Source organism: Biomphalaria glabrata, chromosome 10 (genome assembly GCF_947242115.1).
Source record: "Biomphalaria glabrata chromosome 10, xgBioGlab47.1, whole genome shotgun sequence".
In the NCBI taxonomy this organism is placed as follows: domain Eukaryota; kingdom Metazoa; phylum Mollusca; class Gastropoda; family Planorbidae; genus Biomphalaria; species Biomphalaria glabrata.
In genome coordinates, this window is record NC_074720.1 from 4,839,264 (window position 1) to 4,857,391 (window position 18,128).

An 18,128-nucleotide genomic window follows, 5' to 3' on the forward strand; every position below is an offset into this window, starting at 1 on the left:
TTGCGTTCAAGCAATTACTAGAACATTCAAAAGTTTATAATTCCTTTTCCCACAAGTCGTCAAAGACTGGAGACCAGACTCCCAGCGGATATGCATTTGCATCCATCCCAGAGGTAGTACAGACTATGAAGGTCCCTGGCCTGCTCTAGTACATCTCTCCGTTCTCATCTATCCTACGCTTTACGTCTCCATGCCCGGACTCTAGCCCGGACTCTTTCGCTATTGTAGATCTGCCTTAACATCATCAATCCATCATGCTCGTGGTCTGCCTTTGGGAGACCTGCCTTTTGGTTATTTGCCATAAGAATGTAGCAGACTATGCAGATTGCATCTTGGTTTGCGCGGCCATGTGAAATACTGTATCCATTGTGAATAGAAGACGATGACTTATTATGTTGCTATTGAGACGTTATGTAGGTCATATACGGGTCTACGTAGGGTACACTGGTATTTCTATGCACATGTAATACTCATGTAGTGCATATTGGTAACTCGCTTAACTTGTTGATTAAGGTTCGACACCCGACTCTGACAGAGTTGCGTTTACTGAGCGCCTAAAGGCAGCATGGAAAACCAACTCCTAGATACCCCCTCCCCCCCACTGTTCCACATATTGGACCGAAGCGCTCTAAACATGAAAGTAGCGCTATATAAAAGCTATAATAATAATTTTAGGCAGGTCACTATTCGACATTTTAGGCAAACAGGTAACTATTTGACATTTTAGGCAAACAGGTAACTCTTTACAAGTGTTGGGCACATTGATAAGTCTTTGAACATATTGGGCAATCGGATAAGGAAGAGTAAATAGTTTTACATGTCTATCTAAGTCCCAGCTGTGACTATAAGTTCTATAGATAATGTCTACCTAGTGTAGGTTGAATATTTTGTTTTCACCTGTCAGCACATTTTTATTTTTTATGCAACGCTGGCTTCTCCTTGACCCCCAAAAGATAGATCTCTATCAGGTTACACCTCTGGTATAGCTAAGAACACCTATCAGCGACAGACAAGCAGTTATGTTAAACAGAGAGCTTTTATTTTGTATTATGTATGTTGTAGTCAGTGGCGGCACTAGGGCGGTACGAGGGGTGCGGGCCGAAGCGGGTGATGCCCACAGAGGGGGGACACTCACATTTCTGCACTTTAGCTAAAGTAGACAACTTTTAGTTTACATTTACGCAAGTTTAATTTTTATATCTAGATTTAAATCCTTATAATCATTTTATTTTTTTTAAATTTTCGGTGCCAATGTTCAGTACATTACGTGCCTACAAAAGGAATAGAATGAATGTGTGAGTGTATTTGCTAAAAAAGTGTGTGTGTGCGTGTTCGTGAAGAGGTGATAGACTGTATTTCTTTCCATAGCCCACGCCAGCAAGACTTCCCAGTGATTCTATTACCGAAAACATGATCACGTGACGCCCAGACACTGGTAATTAAAGTTCACACCTGGTGTCCAATAGCCTGCCACTGAGAAGAGGACAGCTTACGATATTTGCTCTCACATTTCGATGTGGACAGCTTCCATCCCATTTTGAATCCATTCTGAACTTTACCATTAACTTAAGTTCTTTGTCTTTTTTGTTTTTAAATAATCAATAGCAAAGCTCTGTTCAGTTCAAACTAGATACGTAAAGAACTTTAGCGCCAATATCAATCTAAGAGTTGTTATTTTGGCATTATCGCTAAACATTTTCGAAGCTAAAACACAACCATTTTTTTAAGTGAGTCAAGACTTAGACTTTTATATATACTAGCCGGATATGACCCGCTGCATGCGGGCCTTAGTTTAGGTATCTGACGTAATGGGTTGGATTTAGATTTATGTCAAACATGGCATATATTCCCTTAAAATTTGTTTTTATTTACTTGGCTGCGCGAATTAGAAGCAGATGCCAGGCAGATGGGCAGAGGTGGGCACAGTTGGAGAAGCTCGCCCAGAACTGAGACGCCTGCAGATAGCTGGTTGGTTGCCTATGCCCAAGCGCGACCATGGGATGATGAAATCATTGTTAGATTGTTTAACTCTTTCTCTCCGTTATGATTTTTCCACATTTCGAAGGAATTCTACATATTGCTCATGGCTATTTCACTACCCCTGTTATGATTAAGCTTCAATTGCTTTGTTGTTTGTTATCAGAAAATGTTTTATTTTGTATAGAATTAAAGGGAAATGCATTATCTTTTTATATAATACAAAGTCAAGTCTATAAAATTAAACATTAATTTAAATTAATGAGGTCAAATCAACGATGGTATCGTCGATTAGGAGAGAAAGAGTTAATGTGCTGGCCTCGTCTTGCCGTGGTAAGGCGCATTCAAAGAAACTGGTTGAGATGACTCATGTTCCTCCAGAAAGTTTTTCAATTTTATTTTTTTTCTGTGTTTCGTTGTAAAGCCAGGCTCTAGGCAGAAGCAGACGGTGCCTTTGAAAGTTGGTTGATGACCTTATGCGGTAGATCTTTACTACCATTCCGGCTGATATTTATTTCATTTATTCTGTAATTATTCTGTTGTTGAAGCGATTTCTCCTATTATGAGATGAAGTTGGTTTAGGCATTTGATGAGGGTAAAGATTAGCTATACAGATCTATGGTTTTAAAGTGTTTAATCGGTTAATATTTACTTTACTTTATTTTTTAGTTATATATTAAACAGCTTCCTTCTTTAATTTTGAAACTACCTTAACATTTACTACATGCGCATTGGCTACTCAAACATCGGCTACATTAGCAATGGCTACCTAAACATTGGCTACCTAAATATCGGCCACCCTAAACATTGGCTACACACACTTTGGCTACCTAAACATTGGCTACCCAAACATCGTCTACATTAGCATTGGCTACCTAAACATTGGCCACCTAAACATTGGCCACCTAAACATTGACTACCTAAATATTGGCCACCTACACACTGGATACCTAAACATTGGCTACCCAAACATCGGCTACATTAGCATTGGCTACCTAACCATTGGCTACCTAAATATCGGCCACCTTAACATTGGCTACGTACACTTTGGCTACCTAAACATTGGCTATCTAAACATTGGTTACCTACACATCTGCTACCCAAACATTGGCTACTAAAACATTTACTACCTAAACATTGTCTACCTAAACATTGGCTACATAATCATTGGCTACCTAAACATGGGTTACCTAAACATCGGCTACATTAGCATTGACTACCTAAACATTGTCTACCTACACATTGGCTACATTAGCATTGGCTACCTAAACATTGTCTACCTACACATTGGCTACATTAGCATTGGCTACCTAAACACTGGCTACCTACACATTGGCTACATTAGCATTGACTACCTAAACATTGTCTACCTACACATTGGCTACATTAGCATTGGCTACCTAAACATTGTCTACCTAAACATTGGCTATATTAGCATTGGCTACCTAAACATTGTCTACCTAAACATTGGCTATATTAACATTGGCTACCTAAACACTGGGTACCTAAACATTGGCTATATTAGCATTGGCTACCTAAACATTGTCTACCTAAACATTGGCTACATTAGCATTGGCTACCTAAACATTGTCTATCTAAACATTGGCTATATTAGCATTGGCTACCTAAACATTGTCTACCTAAACATTGACTATATTAGCATTGGCTACCTAAACACTGGCTACCTAAACATCGGCTACATAAACGGGACTTCATAATACTTTCGTATTCAAGCTTGTCGCTCTTTGTCCTTCAAAAAAAAATGTAATGTCCGTCTCATTCTTTGAATGTCTGAATAGAACGGATTCTAATGCATGGCGCTAGTACCTGTAGGAAGCTAATAGCTAAAGTGACATACACTCGTACAGGTAAACATAGCTTTTAATGAAAAAAACGAGGCCTCAGGGAGGGGGTGGAGCGAACCAGTAAAAGTGGAGGGTTGGGGAAAGGGGGTCGAATCAATACTTGTCTATAGACTTGTAACAAATGACGAGCCGTGCATCCATTAGCCAGTGTTTGTCCCGTGCTCTGGCTACCTTGAAAGCGCACAGCAGTGATTTCTCTTGAACTTCCAATAAACCAGTTTCATGTTGTTCCAATAATTTTTTGTACTAAAAGTGTTGTTCTCAATTTTTTTTTTTTTTGTATAGTGATCTAGGTCTTAGGAGCAAACATTTAAGAAACAGTGCTAAAAAAGCTTTTTTTTTTTAAAAAAAAAATATTTATTAATTCAGCTTTGTATTTTGTAAAACACCAAAAGAAATAGTTTTTAACATGTCCCCTAAATTGTCGTCAAAACACACTTTACAGATTGACTTTTCTAATTTGGTAGTGTGCTGATTGGAGTTTAACAAATTGAATAATAGACTGACGAGTTGAGATCCAATCCTTTGAAAAGATTTTTTTACGATCCTTTTTTTTTAGAATTTTGTATATTCCTCAACTGCATTTTCTTTGCACTATTTCTTGGAGTTTCTTCTTCGTCTTCCTTGTTCTCATTGTTTTGTTGGAGCGTTCAGATGACTAGACCAATATATGAGATGAACTGAGCAGTTGTTTCCAAATCAGGGAGCTCTCCATCTAGTTTTCTTTCTATTGGGGTGTTTTGGGGCCAGTGTCTTGTATGGGCCTCATGGCAAAGAGAACAGTTTAGAAGGACATGGTCAGCATTTTCTGGTGACACTCCACATGGGCAGATTTCACTGGTTCCAATTATGTTGTCTCATTCTGATATGTCCGTTCCTGAGTCGAAAGATTAGACGTTGATCTTTTCATGATCTATCTATCTATCTATCTATATATATATATATAATTCTCTTCTTCCCTCTAAAATGTAGACAAGAAGTAAAGGAAAGATCACTGCGGATAGTCCACGAGAAACACAAGAGTAGTCTTCACACTACGGATGGCTGCCTGAGCGCTGGACTGTCGTTTAAATTTATCAAACCCTGCCCGCTCCCACCACCTTTTGTTCTGTGGAAGGTTAGGACTAGAAACTAGTAGCTTATAATAGGTTTCATCTTTCTTGTGATTAGGATGAGAGCTTGTCCATTTCTCATTTAATTTGTTTATTAATTAGTTTCTTCTAGTTAAAATGGAGCTTTTAAAACAAATTTTAACGAAAATCAAATTAATTTTTTTTTGTTAGAATCCTGGCATTTGAGTTCGTGCATTTTTTTTCTATATATTCTCAACTCCAACCAGGGGCGGAATGACCAGATTGGCATTCGGGCAATAGGTGTTAAAGAATTTTTAAAAAGTAAAAATTTTGATACGAGTGTATTTTGAAATCAGGTTGGCTTATAAGTTTGTTCTTACGTTAACATGGGCGCAAGTTGCTAGCGGAAGAAGTGTCTGCACATTGAGGTTTGTTATAAGTCACAAGAATATTTTTGTTTGTTTTTTGTAATTGTTTTTAGGGGCATCCTACAGGCAAATGATTTGGACACAATCATAATAGATGAGAAATCGTTTTGCGTTTTAAATTTGAAATGTGAACTTTGCATATAAGAAAAATATATTCAATACATAAACTGTTCATGAAAAGCGTCCCTCTTGAAGGGTTATGTGTGTCTGTGTGCGTGCGTGCGTGAGTCTTTCTAGTGTAATCAAGTTGGGAGGTTGTTTTGATTGATAAAGGCCGTGGGGTTTCTGATGAAATCCCGAGGTGGACTGACGTCATTCGAGGGAAATACCTTAGACACTCGAGGCAGAGAGGACGTGTTTTTGCAGCGAGTTTTATCTTGTTTTAATTTTCCTTTCACTAGTTTCTGCATACATCTCCTTAAACTCTGACCTGTACGTGACAACTTGTGGGCAGTTAAGACCAGTAGCTCATTGCCACGTCACAGGTCTGTACCAATGTCGTATGCAGACTGCTACACTCTGTGCTTATTTACATTTCGAGAGTTCCATATCCTCCCGGCCCCCTTTAGCAACTTCTCGTGTGATTTAAAAGGCCAAACCTTGAGCTACGAACATAGTCAGATAAATTTGCATTTAATATCACCAGAGACTGCATTATGTTACGCAACCTGCCCTGGTAATGGGACATTTTAAAGTTAGGTAACTCTTTTTATCTATCTGTCCATTGCTATGGAGTGTGTGCGTGTTCCTATTGGCTGAATACATTCCGACGTAACTTCACGTAAGTGCATCGCAGTCTAGGGGGGGGTTTTAGAAAGGGGGGAGAATAACTGATAATAGTTAGTGAACGTGGAGTGACAGGAAAAAATTGATGTTTGATTGTCAGTTGTATTTTGTTTAAATTGTAAAGATAGTGTTAGTTAATTTGCGTTTCTACATACATATACATAAGTGTCGAAAGCTATATTGTTAATAAAAGTTATGCTAATTATTTTTTAAAAAGAAGTTGGTTCAAGATCTATTCCATTTTAGTACCGAACGAGAGGCGCGACAGAGACAAGAAGTTTTAAAAAAAAAATCAAAGAATATACTTTGGAATGCTTATGGCGGGTGTAATTGTATCAATTTAGTTTGGATCAGTCATGTAATCAAATTTGTAATAGATCTAAACATCAGTAAAACTGTGCGATTAAATCTTAAATGTATCAACTGTTTTTGTTTAGCGCTCATTCATGTTTTTATCTTTTTCAATGCGCTATGATCCTGTCACTTGTCTGGGGACCACTTAAGAAAGAGGAGAGAGGAGAAAGAAGGGTGTATCTGTGTGAATGTTACCGCAATCGCTTTTTAAACGCATTTAATGGCAGGCTCAATTTTTGAAAATAAGACTGTTTATTCATTTCACTATTGATTCTTAAAATGAACTTTTTTTCTTCTATATATATTTTATATATATAAAAATAAAAGCATAACAAAAGAATAACAAATAATGTTTAAGCTTCAGTTTAACGACTTTTTGTGCTATGAGTCACGTTTGATCACATTTTGAACACCACTTCATCCTGGCAGGGCTGCCGTCACTTGATCCTGGCAGGGCTGCAGTCACTTCATCCTGGCAGGGCTGCCGTTACTCAGGTGTAAATGACGTTGCTACGGAGAGCTGCTCCCATAATCTGCTTCCTTCCCTTCCTGACATATCATATCCATGTATTGTCTCTACTACAGAATATGCCGTATCGATCCGAAGAGCAGGGTATCGATTTCTTCCATTGATTGGAACGATATTTGGTTCGCCCGAGTCTAATCGCGACGTGATACAGTTAGAGCGAAGTCATAACAATGTTCGGCGCCCCCCAATCCCCATCCTGGTCTCCCCCTTTCTAGCTGCCTCCATACCCACCCACAATTTCAATAGTGACGCCATAGAAATAGTTTTGCATTGCGTTTAAGACAAGAAAAATAATAACAAGATAGATTGGAGTGTTAAGTCTCGTTAACATTTAATATCACACATAGCCGTTTATGTCTTTGGAATGTTTAGTACTATTCCGGAAAGAAAAACTAATGGGGTTTAGAGAGAACAGAATACGTTTCAAAAATGGTTAGGGTTATTACACTAGTGAAACATATTCTACCAATTTCGACATCGTCATACATGGCAGCATATCCCTAAATAGCAAACTTCAATGCGTCTGGTGTACAAAAATAAACTAAATGTAGATAAGGCTGTGTATTATATCTACACTGGAAAACGGAAACCTATTCTTATTCGCGATTGATCAACTCACAGACCTATATATATATTTAGATTGTTACTTATTAATCACAGAACTATATATTCACGCAAATTTATGAAATAAAGCCATTTCCTGTTAGTTTCCATTAATATGATATAATAAGAATCCTAGATCGAAATAGTTCACGTCTAATGATTTTTAGTTATCTTAAGTACATTTAAATAGATTGATTTTGTCTGTATGTATCTAAAATTTCGAAAATAATAATTATTAATCGAGGGTGCTCTTATTAATTACTAAATCTAGATCTTAACATTAAATTATATGTAACATAGGTTAGGGTTGAAAAAAACAACAACTTTACTTCTTATAACTACTTTACAAAACAACGCCTTGTTTGCTCACGACATTTTTTTGTAGTGTTAAAAGATCTGTATGTCCGGTCTAGATATAGTATATATATATATAGGTCTGTGGGCTTTGTTTTTTTAAAGTTCTATGATTATTTTTGTGCACTTTCCAGCTCTGTATAAAAACACATTTTCTAAGCTCTTCTGTTTGCAGCTTTTACTTAGTTGGTAGAGTTGGAGCTCAATTTAGTGTCCTTGACCTTGTTCAGTCCATCACCTTAATCTCCAATAACAGTGCCTATGCAATACATACAATAGTGTAGATATAATATATGCTACCTTGGAGTGTAGACATAATGTATGCTACCTTGGAGTGTAGATATAATATATTCTACCTTGGAGTGTAGATACAATACATTTGACAGCTTACAAAAACACATATTCAGTTTGTTACGGAGCAGAGGCGTAACTAGGAATTGTCATCATTTGGGGGCCTGGGGGATTGACCTCCTTGGAGGCCCCTGCATTTTGCGTAATATTTAATATTTAATGTACCAAACCACTCATTTGGCCGCCCCCCATAAAGTGGGGGCCCGGGGGGGGATTTTTAACTTCGCCCCCTCTCCTCCCCAACCCAAGCTACGCCACTATTACGGAGTGTGTGTGTGTGTTTGTACTGGCTGATGAGTTCTGATGTAAGTTTGAGTAGGGTTGAATCAGATGAGCGGACACCATGGGACTGAACAGATGACGACAGCCAAGTCAAGTCAGAAGCACGTCACGCTTAGATCACAAAAACAACAAAAAAAGTTATTGAAAACTACAACTTCATGATATTTAGCAGCTTGCGAACTTTAAATTCAACGGCAACTTTTTATGTTCTGTAAACGAAACTCTTTGTTATTAAAATTTAATATGTACACAGAGTTTTTTCATAAAAAACATACGATTTGTACAACTATTTTAATTAAACTAGAAACAGGGGAGGTTATACTAAGTTAGGGATTAAATATCTCCTTATATTTTCATAACATTAATGTACTTGGTTTTTTGTAAGTAATAGTAAAAAAAAAGTGTAATACTAAATAAATTGTTTTGTGATATAAAATTACAACTTTACAATTTTTTAATTGTTTTTTTTTTAATTGTTTTTTGAAAAAAAAAGGAAGAAAATTCTTTGTTTCGTATTTCTATAATATAGGACAAAATATAAAAATATAAATAAAAATTAAATATATAAAACAGATATTAAAGATAAGAATACACAAAACATAAACTACATTACTGGTTTCACCATATCTCTAAATACTATAAGATGTATTTCTTTTTATACATAAAATATATTCAATAATGAATTACCACTAATTGATTAACTAATTTTTTTTTTAAATACCTATTGACTCATATTTTACGGATGTGCACACCAAAAAGTACGTGAAAGTCCCACAATACTTGATCTTTCAACTTGATCTGAGAATGAGCAACGGGAGGGAAGAAAACATGTATAACAACCCACCCCGACAGACAGACTGACCGAGTTAATATCAGCTTTATAAATATGGTTGTCAACACTTACTATTGAGTTTGAAACTTATCTGAATTTTTCTTGGCATATGGAACAAGTAATGTACCTTTACCTTTGCCCATTTCTGTGTATTTTATTAGGTTTATGATTTTATACTTGTAAGTTATGGCTCTGTGTTTTTTGTGCCTCTCTCATAATTTACCCAGGATTCCATCCAGTCCAAAGAAGAAGTGTACTCTTAATTGCTTCGACACTAAAACAATATGTTATATGTATTTAAGAAGGCGTGATAATGTTGTACATTCTATGGTATACGCAGGACCGGGAGGGCAGGTGAGGCCACAGCCCAGGGTTATCCACAAGAAAGGGCCCAGACGAAAAAAAAAATAAAAATATTTCGACGGGTCAGCAACTTTAATTTTTTTTTTTTTTTGTAATATTTTTTTCTCGCATTTCTAAGATAAGATAAGATAAGATAACCTTTATTGATCCAATCAAACGGAAATTCGGTTTGACTACAATTGACAACATCAGCGTAACTACTGTACAATAACAATATAGATGCTTAATATAGATGCACATACGAACGACATTCACACACGAAAAACGCATACACATTCATAACCAGCGCTTTATAAATACACTTCTATGTACTTCTCGATGACGGCAGAATGTTAATTTTTTAATGTTGGTCATCTAGGGTCTATTATTACAGAATGTTTTAATTTTATCCTTTGGTACAACTTTGTACAAATACTCCTTCTTCCCTAGTGCTATTAGAGCATGGAATGGGTTGCCTGTGCTAGCCAGGAAAACCAGTGACTTGGCAGAATTTAAGTCATTGGTTAATATGCATGACTAAATGCATGACGCGTCGGACGTAATCATCTTCTTTTTTGAAGTAACGTCTGTATTATCACAGAACTGGATGTACGAATTAACAGTTGTGGTAAGTTCATCTGTCTGGGCAGTTGTTTACAAACATGTCCCAATCTGTTTGCTCCAGACAACTTTGTAGCTGTAAAACAGCGTCGTCAGACCGTGACTGGTTGGACTGTAATTCGGGTTTTGTTGTTTTTAAAACCGGTTTGTACATGGGTGTAAGATGGATCATTGTGTGGTCCGACTCTCCGAGGGGGAAATATTTCTACCAACAATAGTTGAAATTTTACAGTTGGGGTTAGGGTTGTGGTTAACAATTGTCCGCTCATAGTTTTTTTTCGTTTTCTCGAATTACGAATTTACTACATGCGAAAACCTTACCCATTTACATTTTTTGTTACTAAAATATCCAAATTAAATAAATGTATTTTTTTTGTTTGTTTGTTTTACATGTTTCGGATGTTCCTTCAGAGTTGAAGATAATTACTTCCTAGTCCAAACCTCCCGCAGGACGACGGGGGATGGGAGCGGGCAGGGTTTGAACCCTGGACCATCGATAAATCTGATCGACAGTCCAGCGCGCAAACCGCACGACCAGGCAGCTATCCATTAAAACGAATGCAATTAAAATTAAATGTTATGTTATGTTAATATGTTATGCTTTTGGATATTAGTATTTTTAAAAATTTAATAAGTGTATTTTATTAAATGTTTCGAAAAAGTGTAGCGACCTCCTCAAAATGTCGACCCTAGGGTCTCCACATACCTGGGTAGACGTAATCAGGCATGAATTCGCCTCGCTCTGAAAACAAGGCATGCTTAAAGCTATTGCTTTTAGCAAAACATAAAAAAAAAAAAAAATTAAAAACAATAGGACGGGATCGCTGAACATCGAATACACTCACAGCCATGCCAAACATTCAAACAGTGATACAAATCAAAGTAAAACAATCGCCACCACGATACAAAAGATAATCGATTTCTCGTTTTTTGTTTCATAAAGTGTGTAGTTAAAACTCGAATCAACTCATTCCGGTGAGTGGCGACAGAGTGGATTGAATTGACTTGAAATGAATGGGACTCGCTTTTTTTTTTTTATAAATAATTTTTGTTGCTACTGTAAACCGTCTATTTTTTGTTGTATTGCTCACGTTTTAACCATGACCTGACAAATTTAGCTCTACAGTTCAAAGTAATCGTAAATTCAAAAGCTTCCTAGAAAATTTCTGAAAAAAAAAAGTGCTCGGACTAAAAATCACTAGTTTGGCGTCTATTCGAATAACCCTTGAGTGGCCTTGTTCATGTCTTAAGATGCAGCATCTGCAATATTTTTGGCTTTATCATCTCTGCCTGGTTTGGCATTCCTAAATGATGCTAATGTGCTATTAGGTTACTAAGATACCGCACTGGTATATCTATTGGTGAAAAAAACATGTTTAAAAAAGCCTTTAAAGGGAAACTCCGATGTTTTTTTCTAAATTTGAGCTATTGACATATTTAAATTCTGCGTAAAAAGTTGTAATAGTAAACATTTTATCATTTTTAGCGGCCCCCGAAAGGGGAAAAGACGCTATTAGTTTTGTGTGAAATGTCTGTCCGTCCGTCCCGTTTAGATCTCGTTAACTAGAAAAGATATTGAAAATCCGACATTACAATATTTTAGACCATTGAAAGTTTTGATGCAACGGCTACTTTTTTTTTCTGAAAGCAAAAAATCTAATTTTTAAAATCAGTTATGCAAGCAGTTTTTTTATCCGCGGGACCGTTGGGGCACTACACAAGATCTGTAAACCTTCTTTCTCCATTCTTATCTCTCATTTGTTTTTGAAATAATTTCATTTGGATGTTCTTTCTGACGAAAATATTGAAGCCTGCCTTTGTGGACGACTTAGGGGGCCGATTTTGAGTTTGTGTTTCCACACAAACTGTCTTTTGTAACCTTGTTTATTTAAATGCTTAGAAACATTTATATTTAATAAATTAGTCAGTAAATTCTTGACATCTAAAAAAAAACGGGGTTCTTTGATATTTTGTTTTTAGGTTAGGCAAACGTCACTTCCCTCAACAATACTGAAAGGGAAACTAGATTTAACCAATCGTATCGCTTCATTCTTACAGTAGCTGTTAGGCTTAGTGGCGGCCTAGTCAAGCGCTCTGGTACAGTTATATATAGATAGATAAATTTAAAAGCATTAGGACAACCAACTCAAGAAAAAAAGTCACATTTTCATCTAAGCCCCTCCCTGTCCCAAGAAGTAAATAGATCGCAGGTCTGACTGATTTGAACAAACTGGTCAGTGTAAGGCTAGTCTAGACTACGTGTAGTCAGTCATGACAAGACAACCAAGCGATAGTGTCTGTTGTGTGTTGAGTGGTCAGGCGAGAAGATACACACTGCCGTGGTTAGTCAAGCATGTAAATCTCCTTTAACACGCATTTTTTTCCTTTGCTTACAAGATCCTAGATCTAACTGCATAGACGAAGATTTATTTCTTTTACGAGAATGTAAACTTTGCTGTAATGGTTTTCCGTTATACAGTAAGTCAATAGATTAAATTAATAGGCATGTGTGACGTCACATAGAAACCCGGTGGATGCGCAGGAAAAATATCAATTACTGTTATTATTGCAAATAAAAACATTATAATAATATATTCATTATCTGTCAATCAAAACACATATTATATCAAAAATTGTCAAAACCATCGGAGTTTAACCTTTAATCTTTTAAACAAAAAAAAAACAAAACAAAAACCTATGGATCAAGATTGTAACATTTGATCATCACAAAGAGCTGACGAGACACCGATTACAAATAAACAGTCACACGAACTCTTTTATTCCTTAAGCCAGTGTTTACCAAACTTTATCTTAAACGGAATAATTAGCACTTTCTGGGTATTTAAAGGAACACTTGGGCTATTTTTAAACAGATTTATTTCACGGTGTGGCCTACTAGCTAATTACTCCAGTAGCTCGTGGGGCACCTATTCAGGCCTCAAGGATCACTAGGGTTCCTCGGAACACAGTTTGAGAAACACTGGCTTTAGCTATTATTAATAAAATCGAACTTTCAAATGTGAACCTCACAGATAATGTTTAAAGTGAATTTGTTATATGAACGTATATATTGTGTGTTATCGTATAAATCGATCGCTATTGTTATAATGTTTTGTTAAGTGTAATGCACAATTGTAAAACAAATTTCCTAAAGGACAATACAGTTTATTTTGACTATTATTCTAGAGAAAATAGAATTCTTTAGACTTTTATTCAAGAAACAAGTTATGATTGAGTTAGAAACATCATATTACTTACTGTTGCTTGTGCGCGTTGGCTAAGTGGTTAAGTGCCTGGCTTCCAAATTTGGGGTCCTGGGCTCGAATCTCGTTGAAGACTGTGATTTTGAATATCGGGATTATAAGGGCGTCCCTGAGTCCACCCAACTCTAATAGGTACCTGACTTTACTTGGGAAAAATTAAGGCGGTTGGTCGTTGTGCTGGCCACATGACACCCCACGTTAACCGTTGGCCAAAGAAACAGATGACCATCTGCCCCCTTAGGTCGCCAGGTCTGAAAGGGAAACTTTACTTACTTTCAACAACCCAATAACCTTTTCACCTTTAAATCATTAAAGGAAACCCAAACGATGGGTAAACTACATAGTCAGGATTAAACTCTTGGAGAGCTCCACGGGGTCTAGGACAATCCAACACTTGTTCAGCTTGACTGGAGCCTGGTTAATATTTGATTGCGTCACGAACTACTTTCTATTGACTGAACTCACTTTTGAAATTGTGTTCAGCTTGATGCTGCCGCGCTCTGCTATACAGAGGTACACAGTTAAGACTAGAAGAGTTTGTTGTTTCAAATAGTAAATAGTGAGACTCCACCTCTGATATATCTCTCTGAAGGTATAGTGGATTTCTGATAATAATGACGTCATCTGATTATCGTACTTCGGTACTAAAGTGTATTTGCTGGACCTAATTATGCCAATGGGTACCGGACTTTAGTTGCGGAAAGTAAAGGTGGGTTGTTTGTTGTGCTGGACACCCTCGTTAACCGTTAGCCATGATTTTTATATCATGAGTCGTGGAGATCGCAAGGTCTGAAAGGGAGTACTTTCTAGGCCAACCTTCACTCCACTTACTCACGCACACGCCTGGTTTCAGTGGATGATAGCGGGAATCGTTTGAACCCAGAAAAAGTGAGACGGTAGTCCAGACCGTATACCACACGACCAGCAGCCATGTCGTTCTCTCGTGTTGATCCTTTTGTGTGTTTCAACTATGGCCTCCTTCAGACATGAAGCGACTATGGATCATCTCATGGAAAATGAGATGAATGCCTGGGCATTAGCTGTGGTCGGAGCGATGTCGCCCACATATCATTTCCCGCCCCCTTCCCTCTTCACGCAGCTGATGTATCCAAAGCAACGGCATGCCTATATATTTTGGGATCAGCGGCGTCGCAGGTTCTGCCAGGGTGTAGCGCTGGGTGCTGCAAGCTGCCTTAGGGTCGCCAGCTCCTGATTTTTCCTCAGAGTTGACTCCCGAAGCTTTTCTCATGATTGGGTATAAACTGCAAGGTTTGAATTCAGAGTTTTCCTTCTCCTAGGTGGGTAGCCAGCCATGGCTAACGAGCCCCTCCTGACCGAAGCTTACTGGTTAAGGCGCCAGTTACTCGCCATTGCCCCTTCTCTTTTAGTGAAAACAGTTCCGCCGGACTCAATGTCTGAGCCACACGTGAAGGCCAGGAGTTGGACTGGTTGTCAGAGGCTATTTGAGACGCATGCCATTAGGAAGCATTTTATAGGTAGTGGAGTGCTTACACCCATTACCACTTTCGGCAATGACAACCTTGCTTTGTACATTCTATAAAATACGTTTACTTACTGAGTAAATTGATGCACAATACTTGTCTCCTAGATAAAGGCATGCTATGATGAGATTCTTTTTAAAGAACAGTGATCGCACTTCAATTTCATGTATTGACCCCTAATTTTACCTTGTTTTTATTTTATTTTCAGATATCAGCCCAAAATGAGACAAAAGTTGAACCAATACAGAATCAACTAAAAAGACGAGGGCGTATCTATTACAAGTAGACCTACTCCCCCACAGATCTCTCTTCGAATATATAATTGCACACTCACTTTAAAAACATAGCGTTCAAAACGGATTCCGGCATTGAATTGAGCTGCGAAATATTGCTACACAGTCTCAGTGCAGAATCAAAGACAGAAGACATTCCTGGATGTGAAGTCAGATCTAATTCTTTAAGACAACGAAATTCGCATGCCAGTAGCTAGCAGTCTTTATGTTTTAATTAAAGCGAAACAGCAATAGTTTGGGGAATTTCCAATCTGATATCCCATCATGCCTTTTGGAGCATTTACTAATTTGAAGGACCGGGTTCTGCAGCCGTCTAAAGATGCTACACAGCTGGCCAAGGACTCAATACACAGGTAAGTACAAGATCTAGTGGCATGGGCTTTTTTGAGAGACGTGATGTGGAAAAAGAATGCTAAACACTGTGTTAAAACACACCGTCATACAAAACCGTCATTTACAAAAACAACTGTTGTAAGTCCCTCTTAATACGATTACTGTTTTAAAGCTATAAGGCCTTAGCGAAGTGGTTAACTGTAATAACCCTTTGCCCTTGATTTCAAAGAGTGTTTCCGTGTGAAATATATCAAGTGACCAGGTGAAATATATCACGTGACCACATAGTAGTGGATTAAATACAAGTGAAAAACACAAGCACACACTATGATTTTTGTCTATAAGCGGAATCAACATCTCCAGAAAGCCTCACTTACCTCATATTTGATCTTCACAAAGCTTATATTAACTCATTCTGTTTGTCTATGTGTCTGTCTTTCTGTCTGTCTGGTAAAAAGTTTTTACAGGTTGAAACTTTGCACAATTATTCATTGGCATAGACAAGACATGGAATCAATAAAAAAAAAAAAGCTACTATTAGTCAACTATTTACTGGTTATTAATTTTTAAAAAATAAAAAATATTTGGTACAAACTGGGAATCAAACCCGGAATATTTAAACCGTCATAGGTATGAACGGGAATTGATACTTACGTGATTATTTATCGATATGATCAATATATGGACATAGAGATCTTCTATTAAACCTAGACTTCTGATTTAGAACTCTCAGACCTAGTCTAGATCTAGATCTCCTACTTGATCTAGAGTCTAGATGTATTTATTAGATTTACGTAGAAAAATATTAACAGAGAGTGTATATTCTTTCAACGAAATTGAGACAACTTTAAATTTACTGTTATCTTACAAGTCTAGTCAAGACAAATTTAAATTTATTTATTTTTTTACTTTGAAAAATTATAACAGTCAAACTAGATTTTCCCCCATGTGGGCAATGAGCTAGTAATTCTTTTCTCAGATAAATACATCAACTGTTTAATTTCAAAGAAAATTGTTAGAGCCGTTTTTGAGATCAGCGTCCGCCCACTCCCCACGAAGTAGTGACTTGAATAGAGGAATTGTAAAAAGAGATAATGTGGGAGAGTTAGGGGAAAAGAAGAGAAAATTAGAGAGAGAAAAGAGTCAGAAGAGAATCCGGGAAGTGATAAAAAGAGAGAAGAGAGAGAAAGAGGGAAGCATTGCGACTTGAAGAAAAAACTAACAAACCGTGATGGTTAAACAAAAAGAGAAGATAGAGAGAGGCAGAGAGAAAGAGAAAGCCCGAATAGTAATAGGAAACAAAAGAGACCAATTAGAAAAGAATAAAGAACATAAATAATTACATTCATGTTGATATAAGAGAAAGAGAGAAAGAAAGATGAAAAAAAAAATACAGGGAGAAAGAGAGAGAGGAGGGATTGATGGAAAGGCAGGGAGGGGAAAAAGACAAAAAGGCTGCCGGGAATAGTTTGGCACCACTGCCCAGGGCAACCTGCCTGTAATTGATGCCAAACATAATTTGGGTGAGTGGATCGGGAGATAAAAAGCCCCCTCAAGGGAGGCTCATGTGAATGGGGGGGGTGGGTGGGGTGGGGGGGGCTGGTCTGTGGCGTCACACAGATCAAAACAATACCCGGGACTACGCTCTTGGGCAGGCTGGATGCCCTGGCAATGACTCCATCGTTCATGCAGAGACAAGAACATTGAAACTGTGAGATGGACCTACAGGACATTGAAACTGTGAGATGGACCTACAGGACATTGAAACTGTGAGATGGACCTACAGGACATTGAAACTGTGAGATGGACCTACAGGACATTGAAACTGTGAGATGGACCTTACAGGACATTGAAACTGTGAGATGGACCTACAGGACATTGAAACTGTGAGATGGACCTACATGACATTGAAACTGTGAGATGGACCTTACAGGACATTGAAACTATGAGATGGACCTTACAGGACATTGAAACTGTGAGATGGACCTACAGGACATTGAAACTGTGAGATGGACCTACAGGACATTGAAACTGTGAGATGGACCTACAGGACATTGAAACTGTGAGATGGACCTACAGGACATTGAAACTGTGAGATGGACCTACAGGACATTGAAACTGTGAGATGGACCTACATGACATTGAAACTGTGAGATGGACCTACAGGACATTGAAACTGTGAGATGGACCTTCAGAACATTGAAACTGTGAGATGGACCTACAGGACATTGAAACTGTGAGATGGACCTACAGGACATTGAAACTGTGAGATGGACCTACAGGACATTGAAACTGTGAGATGGACCTTCAGAACATTGAAACTGTGAGATGGACCTACAG

General features: G+C 37.6%; 1 protein-coding gene across 1 annotated transcript in view; it reads left to right on the plus strand.

Annotated features, from left to right (window-relative positions):
- The window catches only part of LOC106060779 (vesicular glutamate transporter 2-like), a 224,537-nt gene that overhangs the window by 33,893 nt on the left and 172,516 nt on the right, over positions 1 to 18,128 (plus strand). The window contains exon 2 of the mRNA XM_056044185.1: positions 15,371 to 15,808. Within this exon, the coding sequence (XP_055900160.1) occupies positions 15,720 to 15,808 (89 nt within the window). The 5' untranslated portion in view covers positions 15,371 to 15,719. The remainder of the gene's footprint in view (positions 1 to 15,370; positions 15,809 to 18,128) is intronic.